Raw genomic sequence first — 26,855 nt, 5'->3', positions numbered from 1 at the left:
TTTGTATTTTGGGTATTCAATACTTGTATGGATAAAAGGACTCTGTAATCACCTGGAAGCTGTGGTGTAGATTTGGGAACCATCCCGCACACAATAAACACACACTTTCTAGCTTTAAACTGTTAGAGAGTTTTTGTCTGTCACAGCTGGATATCGGTATATGGATACCCATATTTTTTTCAATAAATCAAAAGGGACACACAGAGCTCATCTGGATGTCTCAGAGAGGAGGGAAATTGGGGTTTGCTGCCTGTGCTCACTGCTCCCTGCCCTGCCCAGCGCTGCTGCCAGTGCAGCCCCCCATCACCAGGCTGAGCATCCCAAACTCCGAGCATGGCAGCTCTGATTTATGGACTTAGCCCTCTTCTGTTGTGAGTGGGTGTGTGAGCTGATTTCAGCCACCCGCTGGTTCACTTGACAGGATTATTTAGGCACGGCACAGAGAGCACTTCATCCAAAACCCATTGCCTTTCTCCGTTCCCCTGCGAGCTGCTCTGCGAGAAGCTGCACGTCACAGTGCAGACAGGCACGTCTGCCCACCCCAGCCCTCCTTCCCCATGGTTTGTTTTTCACACCACTGACACCAGACCCTGCCAAAGTGTCTGGCCAAGGGCTCAGCTGCCTTTGGAGGTCTCTTGTTGGCAGCATAGCATCCCAGTCCCATTCCAGCTGCCTCTCCCACCTGCAGTGCTGGGATTCCCCTTCCCCCTTCTGCACAGCACCCTTGGCAGTGCTGACAGAGGTGCCCTGAGGTCCTGGGTATGGAGAAGGGGCACAGCGGTCCCCCAGCTGCCAGAGGGTGCAGCAGTGGCCTGGGTGCCAGAAAGATCCATGGGTGGAATGCCTCCGTGGCACCTCCCGTTGTGCTGGCGTCACCACCCTGTGCCAGCACTGTTTTTGGCTGGCACTGTTGTCTGGCACTGTTTTTGTCACTGACACTGGTGTGTCACCCAGGCTGGGTCTCACCCACCATGGCAGCCAGGGCTCTGGCCAGTCCCCCACGCTGCAGGAGCCACCAGATTGCCCTGGGGCACAAGAGTGTCACTGACCCAATTTTGCTGCTGGATGAAAACATGCACTGAACTTTGCTTGCAGATGGAGGGAGAAGGCTGGAATGCCAAAAGCCTGTGACAACCTGTGATATGAGGATACAGCAGCTGTGACTCCTCTTTTCATCTCTTTTCCCTTTTTTTTGAAATCCCCTGGTCAAATGGATGTGATGCTCCAGGTTTCGTGCTTCTACAAGAAGAGGATTTGTAGAATAATGCCTCACCAGTGCTGTTCAGCAGGCTGCTGGTAGCAAAGAAATCTTTTCCTCTGGTAACTGAAATTGTCTGGTCTGTGATGCTGTAGGACAGGTTACCTATAAAGATACAGGCACAGAACATTTTTAGTGACTTACTTGGTTTTTCAAAAATGAAGGTTGTCTTTTGAACCCTCTGTTATTCACCCAGCTGTAAACAGGAAATCAGATTCCAGGATCAGGGTGTAAAAATTCACTTGGCAAGATGCCTACATTTTTGGCCTATGACCTGCTGTTGGATAAAAAAAATGTGCTTTCATCAAATGAAATATTATAAGAAGGTAAGGGAAGGGGAGAGGGAAGAGGAAGGGAAGGAGAGAAAGAGAGAAAAAGAAGGAAGGAAGGAAGGAAGGAAGGAAGGAAGGAAGGAAGGAAGGAAGGAAGGAAGGAAGGAAGGAAGGAAGGAAGGAAGGAAGGAAGGAAGGAAGGAAGGAAGGAAGGAAGGAAGGAAGGAAGGAAATAAAGAAAGAAGGAAAGAAGGAAAGAAGGAAAGAAGGAAAGAAGGAAATAAATAAATAAATAAATAAATAAATAAATAAATAAATAAAGAAAGAAAGAAAGAAAGAAAGAAAGAAAGAAAGAGGGAGACTGTTAAGATGTTCCAGCAAGCCAGCATTGATCCAGCTTTAAGCAGCACAGTTGTCTGGGAGAATAATATGCTTTTTACCTCTTTGATGGTAATGAGAAACCTAAAGATATTAAGTGGCTTAGCAGCAACATAAAGTCTCTGCTTGTGTCATGACTGAGCAAAACCTCAGTCTCCTCTGTCAAGTACTGTCTGAACCACAAAAATAATCTATCATCTGTTTACAGACAGTTTTCTCCCTTCCTCCTGGTGCTTAAGATCAGTGCTCCATAAGGATACATTTCTGTTTTTTCTGGTCATCTCCAGCTAGAGATTCACAGCTTCTGAAATAATAGCTAAAATACTCAATTAGACAATGGCACAGCATTACCAGAGCTCCCACGGCACTTCTGATGTGTGGAATCATTCAAATTTGTACAAAAAGAAATAATGACCTTCAATTATCTTACAAGCCTGTATGTGACTACTTCATTAGGCTGTACTGTGACTATTTTGGACTCTTTGACTTTCTCTGATGCACACAACAAATGAAACAACAGAGGAACCTGAATGCCTCTGATATAACTGCTGATTTATAAATCCAGACAAAAACCCAGCTTTAAATGATGTACATGACTAACCAGACAGAACCAAGAAAATCTCTTTATTGTGAGATGCTTGCTGGCTTTGATTGAAGTTGAGACTTCAAGTGTGTGTGTGTATGTATATATGCATTAAAATGACATATGAAAATCAGTCCAGTTTTAGGGCACTCTAAAAACTCACAAATTTTTGGATATTAATTCAGTTCCTTTCTACTTAGTACTAGTTCTTTTTGATTTTCTGTGAATAGGTATGACCCATCTCACATTTGCAAAATGCATGGCATTTTACAAAGTTATAACCAAAAAAAAAAAAAGGATATACACTTAGAGATGTGTTAGCACTGTGCTCTATACAGCACATGGATGAGCACTATTTATTCTTATTTACACAATGGCTTATGTTGGAGCATCCCAGGACCACAGTGATAATGGTAATCACTGCTGTAGAGCCCAGTGGCCCTGGGAGGGCACAGGGATATTTGTGTATTCCTCAGCAGACTCACTGGTGCCTGTGTGCTCTGAAACTCCTCTCAATCACAGCTGCTGGACCAAGAACCCATCCAGGCCATTATCTCTTAGCTGCTGCTCAGGCAGGCACAGCTGTAGGGAAGCAGTGGCAGGGATGTGGGGATGTGTGGAGCAATACACCCTACAAATAGCAGAGGAATTCAGCACCCTTTTAGCAAAAATTGCAACCAGCAAGCTGTGCAGGAGCAGAATTGTGAAGCACTAGAAGGTGTCACAAGGCTGTGGTATAAATGCATGCTTGTGGGTTATACAAGGGTAGATAAACACCAGAGTTCCACCAGAAATACACTCACAAAATGGAAAGTGGCTGCTACGTTTGTGCCTCAGCCAAAAGACAACTCCCATGGAAATGCAAAAGCACACTGACAGGTCCTGCCTGTTCCAAAAGCACAAAGGCAAACCAAGATGTTAGAAAAGGAAGACACTTTCAGCTTGATACTGCTGAGCAGGGATTTTCTAAAGGGAAAGATTAGTGAAAAAATGTTCGCCCTAGGGGATTTTTTATTGATTTATTGATCTTTAATGAGGCTGTCTTTCAATGTTCTATTAACCAGCCTTTATTACTTCACATTATCTCATTATTTCACTGCTGCTCTGCGATTTTATTTAGCTTCTGTGGCAATTTATTTCATCTATAAACTACCTTCAGCACTCACTACATTTGCCTAGCAACTATCTCAATTGTAATATTATTAAAATAAATATATCTAATGAAACCAGGGTACTCAAATGTTTTTTCATTCCTCTTTTGCCACTGCAAATCCTCGACAGCTTGGAAACCCAAGCCTTTGTCTTCTGACTCAGTGGAACTCAAGAGGGAAATTGCTTCTATGGGGTATTGAAAATCTGGTACGTTACTCCACGTGGCTTTGGCCTCTGCTCAGACACGACTTTTCCATGCTTAGTAATAATTTTTGCATGGTAATGTGGGGACTCTCAACTAGCAGCAGAAAATAAGCACCACAGAGCTAATGCTCTGAGAAAAGACATCACAAATTGAGGACCTGCTGCTGTGGTTTTTGCAAGATGCTCCAGATTTTTTTTTTTTTTTTTTTTTTTTTTGCTGGTGCCACATTTGCTTTTTTGGCTTCATAACTCCTCTGTGGCAGTCCTGTGAAGCAAAGGAGATGTGTTGTCTACTCACGTGCTGTTGTCAAAGTCTCACTGGATGCTGTGGCACCTTTTGCCTCTGTGGTAGAAGTCGGCGCTCCTGCTGAAAAGAACAAAGGCTTGTAAAAATTGCTGTAGGGAACCATATCACTTGTTTTTAATTTCTCCCCCTCTTTCCTTCCTGTTTTCTGACTGATGAGGTCAAACAGGTTTAGCTTACTACTTGAGCTGCTGGCTGCTCTCAAGCAGGTGTTACACAATGCTGTGTCTGGTTTGAAAGCTTATCACAAGCTAGAAACTCAAGAGGAGTTTTGCTGAGATAGGTAAATAAACTTAGACAGAATATTTGAAGAATTTTTATATCTCAGCTTAGTTTCAGGTGAACCTCAGGAGCATGAGTGCACTGGCTGTTTTGGCCTGAAACCAGTAGAGCAATGAACAAACATACATAAATCAGAATTTAGACAGGATGTCACCAGCTCCAGTGAAACAGAACTGTTTTCCCAACTAGCAAAAGGAAGTTTTGAAAAAGTTAGAGTACAAGAGTCACATCTGCAATGTCTGATGCCAAATACCAACTTATTTGACATTTTCCTTAAGGCATTTTTTAAGTGCTAAGATTTCTAGAGCTCAGCTAGGTATTTAGCTGATATTCAAACACAGACAGATGGTGGCTAGCATGTAGACCTTCATTTTCCCAAGAGAACTATTTCACATTTGCTAAAAAGAATCTGTTTTTCTTAACAACTGTCTCATCTTGGAAAAACATCAAGCCATCTGAACAAACCTGAGAAGGTGAACTGCAGCTGTAACTGATCACTCAGAGCTCAAGCATCTCTGGCTCAGTGATGGAGCAGTTGTGGCTGCTAAGCAAAACCAGGCTGCAGTTTTAGCAGCCTTGGTTTTGCTCCCCCTCTTCCTCCTCTTGCCTATATATGTGCACTCTTCTCTCATATGCATTCTCAGCCACCTCTTAGATTTTCATTAAAAACTTGTGAAAAAAAACCCCAAAAAACAAAAAAAACACCCCAAAACCAAACAAACAAAAAAACCCAAACCAAACAAACCAAACAAACCAAACCAAACCAAAAAAAAAAAAAAAAAAACAAGAAAAAAAAGAAAAAAACCAACCAAACAAAAAAAAAAATCCACCAGGAACTGAACCAAACCAGTAGAGTAAAACAGAAGGCTCAAGAAGTTGATGGTGGCACCAGTGTGAGGAACAGCAGCAGTGAGCAGAGAGGAGAAGTGCCAGCCCAGGGCTGTCACACCATAACTGGCACACGTTGGGACCACTGGTTAAAAGGCAATTGCTTCCCAGGATACTTGCAGAAGAAAAATGGCTCAGATCCATCTTACAGTATGAATTTGGCCTTGTACCACCTCAACCAGGGAAAATGTATAATTCAGCGAGGAGAATCCTCTCTCTTCATATCGTATATTTATAGCTTTAATTTTGAATTTTTTTTGTTGAGTCCACTTGGACTGAACTTTGCTGTTCTGCTGTCAGCCAGGCAAGTGTCTCTGTTTTGGAGACGGGGAAGGCAGTGTGGGAAGCAGCAAACTTTCATTTCAGCACTGCTGCAATCTGTGTTCTTGCCTTGGCATATGTCAGTCAAACCTCTGCAAGCCCCTGGGCTTTATGGTGAGTGATTCAGCTCCCAAAGAGCACTCTTTTGGGACAGGCCAAAGCTTTGTGTTTAGTATCTTCCTCCAGTGTTCTATTTGGGGATGATATTTAACTAAAGACAGTAGGTATTTTTCATAATGATATTTAACTAAAGACAGTAGGTATTTTTCATAAACACTATAATAACACTAATTGACTTCTTTGTAAACACTAATAACACTCCATGCCTGTTGCCTAAATTAACAAATGTATCCTAGAGCATTAAAAAAGATAAAATCAAGACATTATTATCTCATATATTTATTCCTGAACTGTGGTTACACTGACAGTGGCTAGTGTAACCAGTGATTAGTGGCTGGTGTGTAAAGCACTAGGAAAAGAACTTCAGTGGACATTAAATTTCTTTCTTCAAAAAAAGTAAGATGATTATTGTGTTTATGTGTCTCTCTTCTACATTGTTGAAGCAAGAGAGATAACAGTTTAATTACCTTGTGTTGTGGAAGCAGGACTCAAGTTTGCTTGACTTCTGAAATCCAGAGAGGCCACAGATGTCGACTGGTGCTCTAAAGACAGTTAACATGGCATCATATTCAGTCGATAGGTTCTTCAGAAAATAATGTTAATAAATCACAAAACAACCTAGACTGAAGAGCTTGCAGTAGCTATTGGGTAAAAGCAGATTGTGCAGCAGAAATCCTGCCGTGGGAATTAAGGCTAAATGCTCAAAGCACATTTTCAAACTCCAAGGCAAGCTGATGTTATCAATGCTGACCCTTTCCTGCTGGCTGGCTGCAGGCATTGCTTATTTCTGCTTCTGCACACAAATTTGACTTTGTATAAAGTCAAATTTGGGTTTGGTTTGATTGCTGAGGGGTGGAGTGTGCACTTGAATGTGGTGGTCCCCAGCTGAGCCAGGGCCTTGGCAGAAATCATCCATGACAAAAGGCCACAGCCACATCAGCCCAGGACATCACCTGCTCTTCTGCTCTCAATTGCTGAAGGTAGTTCTATTAATTATCCACGCCCATGCTCTGGTACAGCAGAGTTAATTACATAATTAATGAATGGGAATGATGCCCTGCTGTTGGGTTGAGGAAAAGTGATGGCTTTAACTTGTCTATCACATACACCTCTCTGTCACAATGGGAACAAATTTATTTACAGTTTATAGGCATATTATTCCATTTCATAGAAATACGTAAGAACGATATATAATATTCAGCATGCTGTTTTATGTGCTGTCCTAACGTGGCAGTTTTATCAAGATTTCTGTCAGAACTCTGCTAGGGTGACCTCCCAGCTCACAATTTCCCAAGCAGCAGCACCAGAGCACACTGACCTTTGCCTGTCACACCCCTGACTTGGTGTGTGTGACATTTAGGCAGTGGCCAAGTAGAGATCCTACATATATTGTATAGGTAATATTTTCCCCGTTACCTGAGGCTGTCATGACAGCTGATGCCAGTGTTGAATTAGCAAAATCTGTAACAAATCAAAGCAAACATTCAGCATGAGAAAGGTGTTTATTCTGCTTTGGGAAAGTAGGTGGTTGAAAGGTTCAGGAGCAAGAAAGTGTATCAGACCTAAATTCCAAATAATCTTTCCATGTACAACTCAGACAAGTAGTCCAGAAGGAAACATGAAATATCTGAGGTAACTGTGTTGAGAAATCCCTAGGGAAACAAAGGTTTTGGGGAAAAGCCCTGCGGAGCCCCTGGCACCTCAGCTTAAAAACCAGAAATGAATCACATGGGTTTATTCCATACAAAGAGGTGCACCGTATTGACACAGATACTGAAAATACATTTACAACCTGGTGGTGGCACCTGCACAGTTTCATCCATGAGGCTGCAACTCTTAGAGGAAATTTCAGAGACACTCTGCACTGAAAAGTGCTCACTGAGTCCTCAGAGAAGAGGAGGGGGAATTATTCCTTCAAATTAAACTCTGTTAACCACCCAGGCAAGCTCAGCAGAGACACCATCCTGCTCAAGCAGCATATATGTCCTGAGATGTCTGGTTTCTCTCTTTTTTTTTTTCCCCAGCAGGAGAGGCAAAGTTCTTCCTGAGGCACCAGGAGGATGAATAATGTCTCTCCAAAGAGGTCCATGAAGGAAGTGATCTATTAAAGCTCACGTACTTAATTAGAAAAATATATCTGGGAAGGCAACCAGAAAGTACCTCTGTCTGGAGGAGGACATTGGGTGGGACTGCAGACTGGATTTTAGCATGGGCAGGTGGCCGTCCACCCTCCAGCTAAAATCTGTGCCAGCACTTGTACCTCCTGTGACTGCGGCTCTTCCCTTTGCATTTCAGCTTAGCCTTGCCTGCACTAGCAGGGATTTCACAGCAGCTGGCTGCCATAAAGGACTCCTTTCCAAAGATCCAGCAGGTCTAAAACCCAGAGCAGTGAGGCTCTCTGAGATGTGCCTGGCTCCCAGAGGGTCCTGCAGGGCGTGCAGGGCAAAGCAGGCTGGTGGCCAGATGCCAGTAGAGCAAAAAGTCTCCCTCTCTCGAGTCCCCTCCAAATATCTGGGATGGTTTTCTGGTGCCCAGTGGGGTATTGGCTGAGCCCCCAGGGCCTGCTACAACTTCCACTTGCAGAAATTGTTCACAAAACACATACTTTTTTTCATGCCACCTACTTAACAGCATTTCTCTCATGTAACCCCCTGCTCCATGCTGACTCCCATAAGCTGATAATAAGACAAACTTGCAGGGGAAGAGCTGGGATTTACCAAATTTACACATATTAAGAAACATGATATCAATTCTTTAACATGGCAAAACTGTTGAGGATCTTGGCTCTGTGCTTAAACAGAAGGTAGAACCATTAGCAGGGCTGTTATTTTTACTTATGAGCTCAGTACTGAAAGAGCTATATTCAAATGCCAGCTGAAGCATCAGAAATAACATTAAGTGCCCCTCAAGGCTGGAGTTTAATTGTGCTTGGTCTTAATTATAATAGATTACATCACAAAAATATTGGTTTGTAGTATTTTCTCTGAAGTCAAAGCTGCAGAAAGGGGTTCCTTACTACCCATTTAGAGTAGTAAGTGCTACAATACCTTTAGGACTTTATAAACACACCTCAAACACAACCCAAGCTATTTCATTCTCTAATTTATCCTACCATCTGAAACGGTGGTTGTAAAAACTTCAGATGATGCTTCATTAGATTTATTGTCTGTGACAGGAAAAAAAAAAGAGAAAAATTAAAGCAGTTCTTAAAAGTAGTTATAAAAGCTGAAAATTTAGTTTGGGCTTGTGTCATATTGTGCACCTTCACAGAAGGGATGGCTGAGAATTAATGTAATTCTTTCCCTTCTGTCACATTTAAATACTTTAACATTTTTATACAGAGTGGAACTGTCTTAGCATGAGCATAGCCTGCAGGCAAGAACACAGACTGCTTTAACTGACAGCTCTTCGACGTGAATACATTTCTAGAAAACTGCAAATTGGGGGAAATGAGTCATTTTTGAGAAAAAATTATGATTTATCTCCCTCCCCTCTGAAGCTGTGTTTCCAGAGGAGTAAGCTGTGGCTTTTGCTGCAGAGTTTCTTTGTGGAAAAACATATCAATAGGAATATACACAGCCACAAGAGAACCCAGCTGAGCTGCAAGTAGTTGCCATGGTAGGTGATGTGCCCCTAGGTGCTGCTAAGGGGTCAGCAGCTCAGTTGTATTGTCTGTGCAGCAGGGAGCATACATAATAATAAAAAAAATAAATTAAAAAGGTATAAATATAAATTTGCACCTGAAGAGGAGGCATGCACAAGAGGGTGCTAAAGGAAATCTGTCTGCTCTTCTCAGCAGTCACTCTGCATCTTCAGAGGTGCTGAAAACTCTACTGCCAAGTTTCCTGTTTTCACCAAAAAGCAGGACAGTATTTTTCCCCACTTCCCTAATCATGCACTTAATTCTTGCAGTGCAGATTATAGGGGAGTTTCTCCACTGTCCACAGAGGTGCAGCCTTTTGCATGTTTTACTGAAGGTGTATAACATAGCCCCGAGTGTGAGCATTTGATTTCCCAGGGAGCCAAGAGTCCTCCATGAGAAACACATAATTATAATGTCTCACTAGTGCCATGTGGCTATGTTAGAGTATTTTTGGGTATGGGAAGTACAGCGAGATTCTGCCTAAACAAACAAATTCTTCTGTTTGTGCAGAAGTTTCTTAGCTCATTCAGAGGCAAAAAAACCTGCCAGAGAGTTCAAGCTGCGTGATGAACCTGTAAAATAAAGCTTTTATACTGTTGGCATTTCTTCAATATTTTAAATAGCAAGAGAATACATGTGTTTGGTGTTCTTAAAATTTTAGATGTGTCCTATCTAAGAAAAACCTACCGAAGGAAACAAATATTTCTTCTGATGAAATATTCCTTGTTTCATTTCCCAGGAAGGGAAACAGACACACACACGAGAATGTCTTATGTGTCTTCTGGGTCCCTTGCAGCATCAGTGTTGATCTCAACTCATAGAAACCTTCACTGTCTTGCAAGTCTTCTTGTACCACAGAAATTTCTTGGGAAAGAAACACAAAAAAAGAAAAGATGCTCTTGTTACACGCCAAACTCTAAGTCAGAAAATATTAGTACTGGAAAGCAGGCTTATATAACCACAGGTTTCTTTGCTGAGACACTGTCAAAGATTTGCAAGAATGGTGTGGTCATGCTGCCAGAGCTCACCCTGGTTTGGGGTGGCTCCGTGTGCTGGAAAAGTCTCTCCTCCCACCCGTGCTTCCAAAAAAAAGCTCAGCAGTCTCTTGTTGTTTGATCTCAAGGCAGTTTATTGCAAGTTATCTAAAAGATTTTCTCCTGGGGCTGCTGTGGTTTGCTCACAGCTCAGGCAGAGGCACACACACACCCTGACATCCTCTCTGACCCCGACTGCTTCTTCTCTCCCCGCCCAGGGCTGCTGCTGTCTTTTATATGGGACATTACGTGTTACATGGTTACAGTTTTCCCCAATGCCTATTACCTATATTAAATGGTGCTTTTCTATCTTTTATATGGGACATTACGTGTTACATGGTTACAGTTTTCCCCAATGCCTATTACCTATATTAAATGGTGATTTTCTATCTTTTATATGGTACATTACGTGTTCCATGTTTACAGTTTTCCCCAATGCCTATTACCTATATTAAATGGTGCTTTTCTACTCTAAACCAATCTGTGAGTGCCAACATCACCAAGAACATGGAGGTAAGGAAGAAGAAAGAGGGAGGACAGGGCAGGCCCAAATCCCAAATCCATCTTAAAACCTCTGACCCCCATGCACAAAACTAAAACCCCCCTGCACAGCACTCAAAAATTCTTCCCTCTACTTCGTGACTACTTCTACTCTAATATCTAAACTTTTGTGACTTCTTATCCTTCCTGCAAGGTTGGTAAATCATTCCATGGCTCAAACCCAAAATCACAGCTGTTTCCAGCTGCCTGCCAGGGTCTCAAATGCTTCTGACCTGGGCCTGGAACCTCCAAAAATGTCTGAGGGACATTTTGAGTTCCGACAGTCATGCCAAACCATATTTCACACCCCTGGCAGGGGTCTCTGGTCACATTTTCCATCTGTTTCCTTTTGAGGAGGGCTGGTGCTCTCCCCTTCAGCCACATAGACACACACAGGTTCCCTGTGGCAGAAGTGGCTAAGAGCCATGGTTTTCCCTGGGAGCCACTCCTGCAGCTGTGCTGTTTCCCTGGGGATGGGTTCTTTACCTCCAGGCTGCTCCTCCAGGCTGGCTCTGTCCATGTACCACTGCAGGCTTGGCTTGGGAAACGCCTTCCTCACGACACAGCTCACCTTAGGCTGTGGGGCAGCACAAGGCAGGTGTTAGGTTACATATATATATATATATATACACACACACACATATATTTGTTTTCCTCCTGGCTGCCAGCTTCCAAACTCCTGCATGGCCAGTGCTTGCTTACTCACACTCCTGCTCTGGAAGGAAGCACTTGCTTTCTCTGTCTTGTGTTTCTTGCCCACTCCCATCACTTTTCTGATTGCAGACACTGCTGAGTCAGGGCTCAGGGACAGTCCTGTTGCCCTGGGTGTCAGAACTCCAAGCCCCTCCAGTCCTGTGCTGTGGCTGAAGAGATGTAGAAGGACCCCCACTGTCCTGTTCCCAGTGACAAATGCTCACTTTGTGTCTGTCACAAAAATCAAAAAGCACTGGAACTGATAACGAGCACAGTGTGTGTGATGAGAATGAGACATTTTCTGATTGCCACGTAAACCCTTTCTTCATTAGGCAGATAAAGGGATAATTCCCATCAATAATGCTGCCTAGCCCAATGAAAATGTTGAATATACAAAATTGGATACCTCTGTCTCAGACATAATATGTATGACATTTCCAAAAATCACAAGGAATTGGAGATTTTAAATGCAGTAGTCCTGGTTCTATGCCAATTATTCCAAAGCTTTGTGTTTGTGCTCTGTTTAATTTCTCAGCAAACAACAGAAGGGCAGGACCTCAAAATCAAGGCTAGATGAAGGGTTGGGCACTAGCAGGGTGAGAGGCCTCATCCTCATGCTGCCTCGACATTCTCAAGTAATTTATTAGCAGGTTATGACACTGCTGAGCACTAAACACTGTTAGAAGAGAAATGGCATTGTTCTTTCCAGCAGAAGAAAAGAGCATGTGCTACTTGTGCAGCACAAACCTCTCTTGCTCCCTCATTCAAGGAAAGCAGTTCCCACATTAAGTTGAAACCAAGCTTGATGTATTGAAGCCAGCAGAAGTCGATCATTCAGTGTGAAAACTGAAACTATCCAGCTGAAATTCTTTCCCTGCCATGGTAAACTACACCTCAGCTTGTAGTGCAATTGCTTTCTCCTATTTTCCTCTTCATTATTCCCTTATTTTTCAGGCAGTTTTAGGTCATAATACTTTATCAATTCTTCCTATGAAGGAATAGAAATCTGATATCCTCACTAGATTTAAGCACTAAAAAAAAAAAAAAAAAAAAAAAAGAAAAAAAAAAAGGCAGAAAAGAGAAGTAAAAAGAAGCCTGCATTTGTTTGGAGGTGAAGAACAGACAGAGGCTCTTGGAAGAGTTTCTATTGCCCAGTGCTGTGATAGCAGCACCCCTTGCCCTGTTCAATGGGACAGTGCAGACAAAAGCCTGAAATGTCCAACACCACACCCAGAAATAGGTCACCAGGAAAATTCTACCAGTTTGCAGCACCAAGTGACTGATGGATTCTGTGAAGTGGGTGGTTATGGACAGTACAAGGTTCTGCCTGCCCACAAGCTCTATTTCCAAAGAAAACCTTCTTGATTTGAGAAACTTGCAGATCAAAAGCTTTAGCTTGGAGAGGTGGAACAGGAAGCAAAGCACCACTGCTATTGCCAGAGAGGCTTACTAGTCAGTCATACGAGCCACAAATCTGTTTTATGCCAAGCATGGGCCAGTGCAATTCAGCAGGCTTTTAGGTTTTGCCATTACCAAAACTGAAACAGAGGTCTGTACACCAGGGAAGTGCTTAGCTGGCCCTGGTTTGTGCTCAGTGCTGTGGGGGTGGCTGGGAGGAAAGGGCACCTCATGGTAACTCCGTGCCTTGCCCGCTGCCCTGTGAGCTCAGTTTGGAGGATGCCTCCTGTGCCTGATTCATCTCAGCTTGCCTGGCACTGCTGGCAGTCACAGGCACCACTCTTTGCCCCAAAATTGCTCACCTTCTGCGATGTGCTGGCTGAGCCCCTCTCCAGGCTAATGAGGATCTCAGGGTAAGCTGGAAGGCAAAAATAAATGTATTAGTGAAATGGACACTACAGACCACAGTAACAGCTTCTAATAACACCAATAGCCTTGCATCATGAGAAGAGTGGAAATTAAATCCTACCTCCAGCCACACATCAAGCAAAGATAAAAGTGCTTACAGCTGCAATTTGAGGCCAAGGAAGTGGTTTACAAGGCTGTACCAGCAGCTATTGCCACAGGATCCGGGATGCATTTCACCACCTATCTCAGCTAGGCTTGGGTGGCTTTTCTGGGGAAATGAACTGAAACCATCCTGCAGCTCTGCCACCCATCCTGGGCCCCATGAAATCACACACCCCCCCAGTTTCTGCTTCCTCTGTGTGCTTGCCAAAGCTATCCCCAAAGGCTGCAGCCATCCCCCAAATGTTGATTGCTTTTGGATGCCAGCCACCCAGATGCTGTTGCCTGGCCAGATGTGTGACAGTGACCCCCACAGATCTTCCTGCCCTTCCAGGAAGCCCAGATGCAGGGCACTGATGACCACATCCACATGAAACAAAAAGCTGTTTTCTTCTGCTTTTGCAGCATTTTGAATCTGGGCACAGCTGGTTGTATAAATTAAAGCTATCAGGAGCTGTAAGCCTCTCTAAACTACATTTCCAAATTAGCCATTGTGATGCTTGGTTTGGAGCAATGTTGGCTTGTTAAGTAAGGACAATTGAAATTGTGTTAATATAAAATAAATCTCAAAAGCCTCAGATGAATTTGGCTTCTGGCCCTTTCTGAGCCCTGAAACTGGACCGGAAACAAGTGTTCTCCCTGAATTACTTAGGAGATCCAAAATTCCTTATCTTTCCAACCTAAACTTCAGTTTAATCTCTACCATTATAATAATTTTCTCTTTTTCTTGCCCTGTTAATTGATATAGCACCACCTCAGTTAATTACATTCCCCCCTGAGGTGAACTATTCAGGTTTCCCTGTTTTATACAGCTAATCCACCAAGGACTCGCCTGACTTTATTTTTAATTTCCATTTTTCTGCCTGATGCTACTGATGGATTCTGCCTGGGCATGACTTACATTTAGTTATCATGGCCTTATGGTTTTCTGGTCTTATGCTACTTTTTTGAGTGGAATTTCCTATTTTTTTAATATCTTCTGGGTTTTGGGTTTTTCTGCTTTTTTGGAGGGTGGGGTGGGGCAGGGGTTATAGATTCTTCCTATCAGGAAATGAATGTCCCTAAGTTTTCATTCTTTCTTCTTTGCCAAAACTGTACAGATGATGGTGGAGCTGGCAGAAGACAGACAGACTTTTTCAGATACAGAGAAAAATCTGGCAAACTGTATCTTCTAATTGCTGGCAGTTGGCTGGGAGGCTAAATGATGTCTGGTCTAGTGCATGCTCTTCCTTTTGTCTTTTTGATGAGAATGGGTATGCTTTGCCACACCTGTATTGAGCACTGCCCTCTGCTTTCTCAGATGTGTTTGCTGGTAGCTGTTCTGGCAGGCAGCTCTCACACAGAGCTCTGAGTGGTCTAATAGATCTTTTCCAATTAACATCTCAGCCCCTGTTAACACTTTGACATTCATTTGTCTTGCTAGGATATTTACCAATGTTTTGGATCTAGCAGAAATTCAATATTTAGTTCAGTAGTTTCTGCTGCTGGGCTTTTGCTCTTACAAAAAGGAGAAATCAATATTTGGCAAAATTAGACATGAAAAGGCCATATATTTTCACAGCAGCTTGTATCTCAAAGAACTCTATTCCAGAAGAGAAATATTTTTAAGTATTTCAATCCAAAAACACCATCTTGAAAAAAGCTATCTTGACTGAATGTTTTTACCCAACATACCAAGACCTTCCTAGAGAGATCTTTGATGCCTTCTCCATCCTCTCCTGTCCAATCCTCAGCCCCACCTGGGCCACCTCAAGCAGCTGGGAGGGAACATTATTTAGCACCCCTCAGACTCAGCCTGTCTCTGCTGTGTTTAGCCCTGCCTGAAGTATTTTTGAGATATTTTTCAGAGGGATCCTGCATGAGCAGTTTCCCCAGGCACCCTCTCCTCCTCCTGGCCCTTTCAGCTCTGAGCTGCAGTAGCTGCCTGCCCTCCCTGCCCTGCTTTTATCCACCCAGCCTGAGGAGTTCAGGCATGAGTTTTTGGGTGACAGAGGAGATGCTGGCTTGCCAAAATGGAAAAACTTCCCCAGGTTTCCACTGGCCTTTTTTCCCTAGCTGTGCCCTTGCTAATGGCCAGGATGACAGATACACCCAACAGAAGGTGCTGTTGATTTTGTATGCATACACCATCTCCAGGTTCTGTCCCAAACTGCCAGAACACAAATATATTCATTTCTTTATTCTCTGGTCAGCACAAGGAACAGCACAAGAGAGGTGCTGCCATCTGAAAGGCCTCTTTGTCCCCAGATGTCACCTAGAGAATGCTGGATTATCCTGGGCAGTGTCTGCCAGTGCTGTGGGCTGGCTCAGGGCAGGCTCTGAGCCCTCTGCTCTTGGTCTCTCCTCCTGCTGCAGCACCAGAGAGAGCATGGATGGAGAAAGGCTGGGCTGGTGCAATCATAAGTGGCATGACTTCAGCAAATGGTAACAGGAAAGAGTGAGACAGGATGCAAAATAGTTATTTCACCTGCAAAATTCAGACATGAAAGGGCCAGGAGCACAAAAGAACACTTCCTCCCAGTGGTGGACTTTACTTGGCTGGGGTCTGAGAGGCTTTCCTCAGCAGCCTCTGCAAACCTCAGGGCTCTCAGGGAGCCCCTGCACCCAGCTCTGCCCCTGGGAGCCCTGTGAGAGAGGCTGGGGGCTCAGCACCCAGGTGCAGAGCCAGCCAGCACTCACTGGGAAATGCAGGCTGTTCACCACCTGCTTTCTCTAGTTTGCCTCTCTGCCCTGCTGTACTGATGTTTTGATATGGGTTCATGCACAGCTAAGCACACATCTCGCAGTAATTCAGAGAAAAAGCTAAATAAAGCGACCACTCAGTAAGAGACACACAAATCTAGGCAAGAACATCAGCAGTGATGGAAGAGAGTTCAAGTATATTAGTATCCTTGAATGATTACCCAGGTAACACTGTTGATATTTGAGAAATGTTGATTTTAGAAAGCGTCTGAATCATGCAAACGTAAGAGGAGGTTTCAGATCATTAACTTCTATTTTTATTTCTTTTACATCAGTGACCAACAGCCTCCAGACACATTTTGCTCTTTTTCATCTGCTCCCTGTTGAACTTTGAATTCAGAGCATCAGCCTTGAATGGCCGTGCCATCCTCAAGCTGTGGGCTTCCTTGGACAATCAACTACAGCCAAGGGACTGTTGACAGGCCCAGTGGTTAATACTCATTTACTTTTGAAGCTTTGGAAATATCTTTTCCAGACCAACTGATCTCTAAAGACAAAATAAAGTCTGGTTTTCAAGTGGGTAGCAATTTTCTGATTCAGTTGTACCTTAGTGACAGCAGAGCAATTCCTACGCCACTTGAAAGGGAACAAGGAAATAACTGAAGATGGGGAAGGCTTACAAAATGAAATGCCAGCCCACATGTTTGCAGTACACAGGCTCTGCCACTCCAGTTTGAGACCCCCCCACCAGGACCCTCATTTCCAGACCCTCATGTCCTCATTTTGGCAGCAGTTGACTGTCACATGCCCTTGAGGATGTCATTTTACTCCAGCTGTAGTCCCAAACTGCTTCCTAAATTGTGGCCATGATTTCCTAACCACAGACAGCACTGGGACACGGAGATCTTGATGACCAGTGTGTTTTCCTGTAACCTACAAAATCCCAACATAAACCTCAGGGTAAGATTCTTGCCATCTGCATGACAGTGAGATTGATATATGTGCAATGAATCTACTATTTTTTCCTGCAAAAAATTGAAGGAAGTGACTCAAATTCTTCTAAGATCTCCAGGGTTTACTACCATTAACTACCATTTTATGTCATTGCAGCTGGAAAAAATGACAAGGTAAATATGTTTACATTAAAAAAAACCCCAGTATCTGTCAAAAGTGATTTGTTTCAGAACCAGACAGGAGTGACACCTTTCCAAGTGCAAGGCAGCTGGCAGAAGCCCCTTACCAAATACTCTCACAGTGGTGCTGCTCTTCTGGACTCTCTCTGGGTGGTAGAGCACGTGGCAGGAAAAGACTCTGCCATCATCAGTGATTTTGGTGGGGAAAACCTTTAGAGTGTTGTTCAAACCCAGGAGGACTCTCTGCCCATGCAGCATGCTGCTGTTCCTGTACACAGCAGGACAAGAGGGCTCCTTGGTCACAAGTTCCTCCTTCCTCCCATTTTCATCCTGTGTACAGAAAAAACAACAAAATTGTGAAGTCCAGACACACACACAGAGAAATATTTGTGTAAGTCAGCTCTATTCCCACTATGAAAAGTCTCCCTTGCACATTGTGTAGCAGTAAGTGGATATTTGCAACATCTGGGTTTTTTTTTTTTTTTTCCAAATATATTCTCTCTCAGGACTTCAATACTAAGAGCAGTCATCATCTTGACAATAAAATATGGAATAAATAGCTGTGTCTTGTGAGTCCTGCTCTCTGTAGCCTGCAGAGAGAGCACCAGAGGTGCTTTCTCACTGTACCAGTCTTTAAGTTATGCTGGACATCCCATACATATGAGATGTGACTGAACTGTCAACGAAAACTTTGCTCTTACAGAATTTTAAGTAACAAACCCTGATAAAAATAACTAAAATTTGTCTCACTGTCTGTGTGGCAGCCACCCTTGGTTATAAGTACAGCCAGCATGTCCTGGACATCTGTGCCCCAGTACATATTTGCAAGCTTTACTCTGTATGATGCAAGACAACCCACATATATCACTGTGCTGACCTTTGGGGATTTTTTTCCCCTTTCCTCTGCTACTTTGTAGAGTGAACTGGTAAAGCTGATGTAGTAAAGGTAAGGGTGTTCCCTACAAAAAAAAAAATTAAAATTTTAATATTATGAATGACCTGCATAAGGGAGATCTAAATAGATGATGAACCAGGACAGAAGGTTAAAAAAACCTAAACTATTTGAAAATCACTTTAAAAAAAATCCTCAAGAGTTACAGCTTATCAGTGACAACATATATAAATGAACAGGAAAAGCTCAAGGACACTGCTCAGATACTTATCTCTACACACTGAAATGAATGCTAAAAGGTTGCATTAAAACATGAATATAAATAGTTATCCAGAAAGTGAGATAAAGTACAAAAATACAGCAAGCTTTGTATCTGACAGAAAATTGCTTAAAACCAGTTTTTCATGGGGTTAGCTTGATAACTGGGTTTGATGTCTTCAGTGGCATCTGTGACACAAAACCAAAAACTTTAGCCAGTACCTTTCTTTTCTATGTCAAAACAGCTTGATATCTCACTATCCTACAGAGTAACCATGTATTTTTCAGATACTAAAGCTTCACTACAGAAAAGCTCACTGGAAATCCAATACAATAAATATTTTAGTTTTGTTATATTAGACTTTTTCCTAGACCCTCTCTGTACATGCTCCTGAAAAATTCAAAGCAATTAAGATGGATTTTTTCCTCTTTGTTTCTTGAACAGGTATTATGTGCAGTGTATATTTTGCAAGCCTATGGTTATACTTTTCCCCTTTATTATCACAGTCCAATATGACTGGTAATTTTTTTAGCAGATTCTGCAGGCAGGACGCAGCAGAGTAGAACATTTTCATTTCAATTTTCAAAAATACCCTGTAGTTCTTTCTGAACTTTATATCTGAGATGAAAAATACTTACCACTAGCCATTTCAAAGGATAAGTGGACAAATTTTCTGAGGTCGCATCCTCAAGGCATGGAATTTCTAAAGTCTGCTTTAACCACACTTTCTTCAGGTAGTGCCTCTCCTCTTTCATCATTGGAACAACAACAAAATGCAAGAAGGAAAATCAGAAACATGACATTCATTGTGCTTTGAAAACCAATGCTGAGTAGTCTTCTGTTCAAGGAACAGGCACTTTTTGCTTTAGAAGGGAACTGCAATTTTCAACCATTACCCCTAGACACATTTTTTAAGTGAAAGCCATGCATCTGATTCTAGTTGCAGTTTCATGACTCAATTCACAGCATTACCTGAACTTTTTGGCAATTCTTAAAAAAGCTTTTCTTAACTGCAGGATCACGATGTCTCCTTTTGGAGCTGAGAATAATTGGAAGCTTCAGATTTTATCTTACAATTCTTTTTCTTTCCTGTGGCAAATAAACCTTCACATCAATTTTGTGCACCTCCATTTCATTTTCTCTGAAGATATCTGCAGACCTTTTTTTCACTAAGCAAGCTATTCAGCATGTCAGTTAGGTTAAGACTAACCCTGGTTTTCAGTGTAAGTGCTCCTTTTGTTATTCTTTTGTTATTCTCCAACCTGCCCACTACCACAAAACTTGTCACTCTTTCCTTTCTTATCAATATCAAAATAATTTCACCACCCCCTACCCTACTTATTCGCAATCTAGGGCTCCATCCAGCTGTGGAGGCTGGGCAGAGTGGGGCAGTGATCCAGATGTTGTGTCTGGGAGTGTGTATTTGAGCAGGAAGAGCAGTGGTGATGGGTGGGAGATGCTGTGGGTGCCACGGTCAGCACTGACCCTTGGCCACAGGGCAGGCAGGGATGTGGCACATCCTGCCATCCTCCTGTGCCTTCAGACCTGCCTTCCCTCCTCCTTGGAGGCAAGGCACCAGCACACAACACAGGGAAACTCCTCAGCTCTGCTCCCCTGGCAGCTCTGGCTTGCATGTTGAGCTAGAACAGGGATGTATTTAATTTATTTCTCATCTTGAGGGGAGTGAGACTATCCAGCTGTCCCACACTGCCATGCTATTTGTCACTGGGGACTTTCTGGTGGCTGAAACTTCCTTTGTGGCTGGCACCCAAGCAATGGTGCCAGCATGCAGCCTGTGCCATAGAGGTGTGAAGAAAGGCAGAGCCCTGAGCTGTGCCCAGGAGAGCCAGCAGCAGAAGCAGCTTCCCTCCATTGTCCCTGAGAATAAAGAAAATGAGGAGCCAGCTCTCACAGCAGGACACAGAGCACAGAAACCCTAACAGGATTGGGCAGTGCAGAGAGGATAATGAAAGGACAAAGCAAGTAAATCTACAGTTTCTCCAGGAACAAAACTGTACAGAAGATTTTGCTGGGACAAACCACCAGGCAGAAGTGCTGTGCATGATACAACAAATGAGTAGTCACCCCAGAGTTCAGTCTGGAAACAGCTTCTGCCTACTCTCACAGCCACATGTCCCAGCTGCTTGCTTTCCCCTCCTATCTCTGACTCCCATCTCCATTAACAGCCTGTTGGATAAAGTCTGTGTCCTCTCTGTCCTATGGAGGCATGCTGCTCTGTGAGCTTTTTACAAGTCGAGTGCCTCTGGATTCACTTCACTTTGATGTAAATGAAAACTGTACTTCATCATAGACTGTCACCTTTATCCATCCCACTCACTCACTTATAAGGATTACGGATTTTTGCCTTTTGAGTCAGAGTGGTTTATTGCAGAACATCCAGTTACCTTAAGACACAAACCTGCAAAAGGTGCCAAACTCAATTTTTTAGTTCTCTCCAGCAAGCAGTCATCAGTAGCACAGCTTGCTACATCTCGTAGTTACTGAAAAAAGCCACAATGATGCTGATATGAACAAGAGCTGCCCACGCTGTAGACAGCAATAACAGCACTGAACCTGTCTGCATCAACCAAGGGCAGGAGAAGAGAAGCAATGCCCAATTAGCTCAGTTACTGCACTGTCACCCTGATTCTTAAGATTTTCTAAAGCCTTCTGAGTTTGCATTCTGTTAGAAAACCTTCCCACACATTTTCTATAAACAACATATTGGTTTGCATTCCTTCATGGGGGTGGAGGAAGGATGCACTGGTGGTTTGTCCAATGTCTTTGGAGAGGTGGCCCATTCACTTTCCAATCCACTGTCACCTTTGGAACAGTATAAAAGTTGGAGTCAGAAAATGAACTTTCTTCTTCTTTACCTTGCCATTGCAGTGGCTCGTGCTGTGCTTTCTCGTGTCCTATAATGACACTGCACTAAGGAAGAGATGCAGAAACTGAGCATGAAGAACAGAAACATGGGAGGGTTTCACAGGGCTACCAGCACAGTTTGTACCTCACTGCCCTCCCCTGGATCCCTCTTCCCTGTGGAGCACAGGGAAATTCCAGAAGGGTAACCTACCACAGCACATCCCTATGCAGTGGGCAGAGTGGCAGCTTCAGCTCTGGCACAATTATTCAGCGTGTGCTGTTTAAACACACCTGATGTTCCCCCCCTTGCACAGCCCCCTAAATATCCTAGGCTAGCTCAGAGGTAAGCAGGCTGTGAGGGGAGGAATATCAGGAGATGGCAAAGATTTCCAAAAGAGGCTCTTACCCCAATATATGTTGGTTCAGCTCTCTTTATTCTGTGCTGTTCATGTGGAGAGCGGGGCAAAAGAGGACGAACAGGAAATGTCAGGGGTCTATATAGACTTTGGACAGGGTGGGCTTCCCTGGCTCTCTGCCAGCCCCGTTGGGGCAGGAAGGAGGGTCCAGGGTTATCTTGATCAGAGTCACAGGATCCCAGGGAAGGGGAAATAGAGTGCCCATGAGCTCACTGTAGCACACACCCACCCTCTGTGAGCTGGGCAGAGGTGCTGGCTCTCACTTTGCCTCTGCGAGTTCATCAGGTGCTCCAGGGCTGCCCCAGATGTGTCTCCAGGATAACAGCACCAAAATTCTTGGAGACACTGCCATGCAGGGCTGTCAGTGTTAGACATCCATCCCTGAGCTGAGTCTTGCACAGGAGTGATCCAGCGTGGGGACAACCAGCCTGGCCTTGTGATGTGGGTAAAAAGGCAGTGGGATAACACCAAAATACCCCTAAAATAACCTGCACCCACCCTGCTCCTGACTCTTGAATGTCTGCTGTGTCTACAGCCCAGGGCACAAGCAGAGTGAGCACGTTGGCCTTGCAGCTCCGAAGTGAAACAGTGCCAGGTTTGTTGCACTTACTTTAATCCTTCTGTTAGCAGAAACCTGGGTCAGAAGGAGGTTTCTGAGGTCATCAAATCCAGTTCCCCATGTGCACAACAACAGGCTTGCTCAACACCCATGTTAAATTCCATCTTCACAGCAGTTGGGGCTTTTGCCCTCACCACTAACACTAAATAGCTGTTCCCAAAGTTGCTACACTGACAATTGCCACTGTTTTTTAATTTGTTGTCAAACCCATTCTCATCTGATTTAAATAATTTTGTTCCTTTACCAGGATAATTTAAATATCCTTCCTGGAGTTCACACTCTCCCTTGAGGCTTACTCACTGAGAGCAGCCATTCTGCTTTCCAGCTTCCTTTTGCCTGACAGAACCAGCCAAATCTCCGTTCCTGTGATTCTCCTAAGCAATTCCCCACTTTGCTCCAGTGTATTTTTGGTGGTGGTGGTGCCTTAAGTTTTAGCTTTTATATTTTCAGTTTCTGTGCTGCTTTAGTGTGTAGTTCCGAGCTTCACATTAAGCTTTGGTAAGCTCTCTTCACAGTTTAAGTAAACAAAACAATTCCTTTTCTAGCTTGGGACCAAGGACAATTGGTACTAGAGCATAAACAACGGTGGGCTGAAGAGAGAAAACAAGAAGGATGGGACTTCATACCCTAAAGCTGTAATTGGATAATTAACTTGAATATGCAAACGGACCAAAACTTTTAAAAATATGAGACCTTGGGACCAGTTGTCCATTTTGTGACCATTTTGGGATCATCTTGGGTGTAGCCCTGGCTGGGCTCTTGTGCTGCCTAAGGAGTATCTTGGCACTTTGTTGAGGCCTTTTAATAAATACCTGCTTTATTGTTTAACTCTGTCTAGCCTCTGTTCTAGGTCAGCCTTCACAAGGCTGCAGTGGGGACACTCATCCTTCCATGGAGCTGACATCCAGCATGCTCTGCAGATGCCAGCCCTCAGCCCCAGTCAGACAAGGGTGTTTTCTCTTGATGGCTCCCAGTGCTGAACACCCACAGCAGCAGCACAAGAGATCCAACATCCTTAGTCCCACCATATCCTCACCTGCTCATCCAGTCTCCTCCACAATGTTTCTCCAAAATGAAAATGCAGAAACTGCCCACCTCACCACCTTTTTTCACTTTACTATCGAAATTTTTATTCCACCAAACAATTAAGGTTTCCTAATTATAAGTTGGATGAAAGAGCTAGAGTGCCTGGTAAATAGGAAACTGTAAAAGCAACATTCAGTGGTGCTACTGTGAATCCCAAACAAGTCACCATCACCAACAAAGAAGTGTTCATCTATCCTGATATCTTCCTCTACCTCATTAGGAAACAACAAAATCTCATTTGCAATCACTTACCTTCTGCCTTGACAGTAAGTTGAATTATTTTGGCCTTTGTCCCATATGGGTAAGTAGCAAAAGTGCACTCATACTGCCCAGTAAGGGCCATGGTGATATTTTCCAGATGCAGCACCCACCAGTTGCATTCAGATGTGGCATTTAGAGTGGAGGAACACAAGGATCCTGCGTTGTCCCCACTGCAGCACCTCCTCGTGCTGAAGGACACTGAAAAGTTGTAAGCAGCCTCAGAAAACTCGAAGTAATGTGTGCCATAGGAGGGGTGATACACAGCTATTTTGGTGGAGGGGCTGCTGTCAGTCTTGGACCACTGAGTCTGTATGATGTGGATGCTGTGCAGTTTTGGGAACAGGCATGCCAGGGTCACGTCAGCACCTGGCAGGGCATGGACCACTTCTCTCTGGGTAATGACATCCACAGTCTGGCCTTAAAAAACAAACAGGATCATTTTCAGTGCAAGTAATGTTCAAGCAAAGCTTTGCCTAATCCATCTTTGAGGTGATTTGGTGCCTTAGCCACACAACTGTGAAGACCCTACAACTGTAAGCACAAGCTTCCCAGCAAATCTCCACCAGTTCTGAAAAGAGAGAAAATCGGGAGTGCAAATGCATGTGTGTCTGGAAGAGGCCAGGGAGGTCTTGTCACACTTGTTGGAGAGAACTGAGAGCTCTGAGGGCCTCTGTGAAAATGTCAATCTTTCAAGTAATATAAATAAAGTAGAAGCTGGACATAGTTATTCCCCAGTTCTTTTTTGCAAGAATAAATGAGCTATCCCCACTGGCTAATTCCCTGCACATCCCCCTGCCCATCGCCTTTGTGGCTTCAGCAGAGAAAGCCATTCTCTGTGTTATTAAACAGCTCCTGCATGTGCTAAACCAGTGTCTGTCTGTGTCAAAGCTGCTCTAGTGTGTGTGTTTTCTGCCTCTATTAATTTCATAAAGCAGGTGGCAGTCCTCAGTGTGCCATGTAGAGGAGTAATGGATCGATGGAATGAAGGGGCATTCAGCAGGAGCCTGTACCACTTGGTTTAGCTGCTGTTGTAGTAGAATTGATTTATATCCCTTTCTCCCTCCTATGAGTAAGAGTCTGGCAGTCCCCAAACCCCTGAATGCAGGGCACTGACAAACTCAAGGAGATGAAGGATTTATGGAGGGGGTTGTTGCAGTGAGATGTGTAATCAATCACTTCCATAGAGCTGTACACAAAAACTCCCTTTTCCAAAAGGACGAGTGGGTCCACAGGAAAAAAAAAAGAGCTGTGCAGTTGTCCTTTAGTACAGACTTGTTGCCTCCCATTTACATTCCATTTTATCATCCTCCCTGTGTATCATAACATCCCTGTAATATTTGCTTTGGGAATTTGCCCTGCAGCCCTGCCAGCTGCAAGTGCCCACTGCTCACATTCTTTCCTTGGGAAAGCTGGGTACCAATTCCTTTGCTTTGCCATTTGCTCTCCTGTGTGGTACATGGCTCTGGGGCACCTGAGGCAGGAGGGGCCCTGCCAGGGCTCAGACATCCTCAGTGGGGCTGCAGGGTGGCCCACACTCCCCCAGCTCAGCCAGGAAGGAGCCAGGCAGGGACCCTGTGCACCCTCAGCTCTGTCTTGACAGGGAAAAAGCACAAGGGCAGAGGGACACAGAGCTGGCTCCAGTTTGGTACCTGTACACTGAAGGGTGACATGGACACTTGCAGATGTGTGGAGAACAAAGCTACTGAATGGCCATGGCCAACATTAAACTCTGCTGTTTCATTGCTGCACGTGTTCTGCTCATCTTTTATTATAAGGGATGTGATGATGTAAGAGGGTAAATAAAAATAAGCCTGAATGACAAGTCTCTCAGCCTTGTGCTGTTGAGAAAAACTACTAAAGCTACTTTTGTTAGTCCAGGGAGCTTATAATAGGAAATGCTCTCTGATTTCACCATAGGTTTAGCATCAGTAAAAGTTAAGGGAAAAGCAATTAGGAATCTTGCAATCAGACTATCAAGCAAGAGACACGCAGCATTTTTTCTCTCATATTCATGCTGCTGGTGCCTTAATCTAAGAATCATATAAAGAATGCCTATGAAGAACCACTTGACTAATTTATCTTAAGTTGAAAAAGTTATATATGTAGAAACAACATTTTAATTTGCATTATTTCTTAATAGCCTAGCTCATTACAATATTTTAACTGAAAACATTTTGTGCAAAAGTGTTCTTAACTTTTTGCTAGCATCTCAATATAATTAATCTCATTTTATGTTAACTTTATTTTTCAAAATTAAATAGTGTTCGTTAGTGCATACCTATGCTCCAATTGAAATTTCTTAGAATAACTCCCAGACTTTTAGGTGTCTGATTTCCACAAAAGGCATAGAGGCCTCTACTTTCATCTTTGAATGAGTTCAGTGAGGATTTCATCCTCAGGGACAAAAACCCTCCAATTACTGTTTTTCTGTAATTGCTATTTCTTTCTTACATGTTTTGAGGCTTCTGTTCCTTTCTTTACACTTGAGATTTTCTATTTTGTATGAATACATGTATGAATTATTTTATTTTAAGAACCAGTTTGCCTCAGTGGTGTAACAAAAAAAGAACAGCCTATGCCAGATTGTGAGATTAGCATCCTTCCGTGCTCATCAAATACATGCAGTTTTTCCCTTCTTAAATGAAAAATTCTGTATCCTATAAAATTGTTGCTTTTAACTGGTAATATGTATTCCTGCATTTATCATTGGTCAGAATTTTGAGGGGGTAGAGGTGGAGCTTTGTGAACTCCATACCTTTTCTTGGTTTTCTTCGGTTTGCTTTTGGTTTAAATTCCCTCTGACAAAGGTGCCGCCCTCCTTAGTCAGCTTTTCTAAGTGTTTTACTTGAATGACAAAATTATTCCTCAAGATGTTAGCACATGGGGCTAGGTGGAGAAGAATCTGTTTAAGGGGTTGCACCTGTACAATTTACTCTTGAGTTGAAGTATTTAAATTCTTCCTCTCTCTGCATACACAGGTATGTAAGACAGAGACAGAGAGGTAT

The 26,855-nt window shown here is 43.4% G+C and overlaps 1 protein-coding gene across 3 annotated transcripts in view; it reads right to left on the bottom strand.

The window, feature by feature from the left end:
* Positions 1-26,855, bottom strand: part of CD96 (CD96 molecule) — a 48,042-nt gene that overhangs the window by 3,883 nt on the left and 17,304 nt on the right. Inside the window, exons 2-12 of one of the 3 annotated variants that reach the window (XM_085577951.1) lie at positions 23,842-24,267; positions 19,242-19,351; positions 17,560-17,782; positions 13,433-13,488; positions 11,466-11,556; positions 10,093-10,269; positions 8,875-8,928; positions 7,179-7,223; positions 6,230-6,304; positions 4,146-4,211; positions 1,274-1,363 (exon numbers count right to left, since the gene is read on the bottom strand). In XM_085577951.1, the coding sequence (XP_085434077.1) occupies positions 1,274-1,363; positions 4,146-4,211; positions 6,230-6,304; positions 7,179-7,223; positions 8,875-8,928; positions 10,093-10,269; positions 11,466-11,556; positions 13,433-13,488; positions 17,560-17,782; positions 19,242-19,351; positions 23,842-24,267 (1,413 nt within the window). Of the gene's footprint in view, positions 1-1,273; positions 1,364-4,145; positions 4,215-6,229; positions 6,305-7,178; positions 7,224-8,874; positions 8,929-10,092; positions 10,270-11,465; positions 11,557-13,432; positions 13,489-17,559; positions 17,783-19,241; positions 19,352-23,841; positions 24,268-26,855 lie in introns of all 3 variants that reach the window. The other 2 variants (XM_085577910.1, XM_085578012.1) reach the window with 2 other exon arrangements.

Source organism: Lonchura striata, chromosome 1 (assembly GCF_050655825.1).
Source record: "Lonchura striata isolate lonStrDom1 chromosome 1, ASM5065582v1, whole genome shotgun sequence".
Taxonomy (NCBI): Eukaryota; Metazoa; Chordata; class Aves; order Passeriformes; family Estrildidae; genus Lonchura; species Lonchura striata.
Note: the sequence above shows the minus strand (reverse complement) of the source record. Positions and strands in the feature narration are given on the sequence as shown.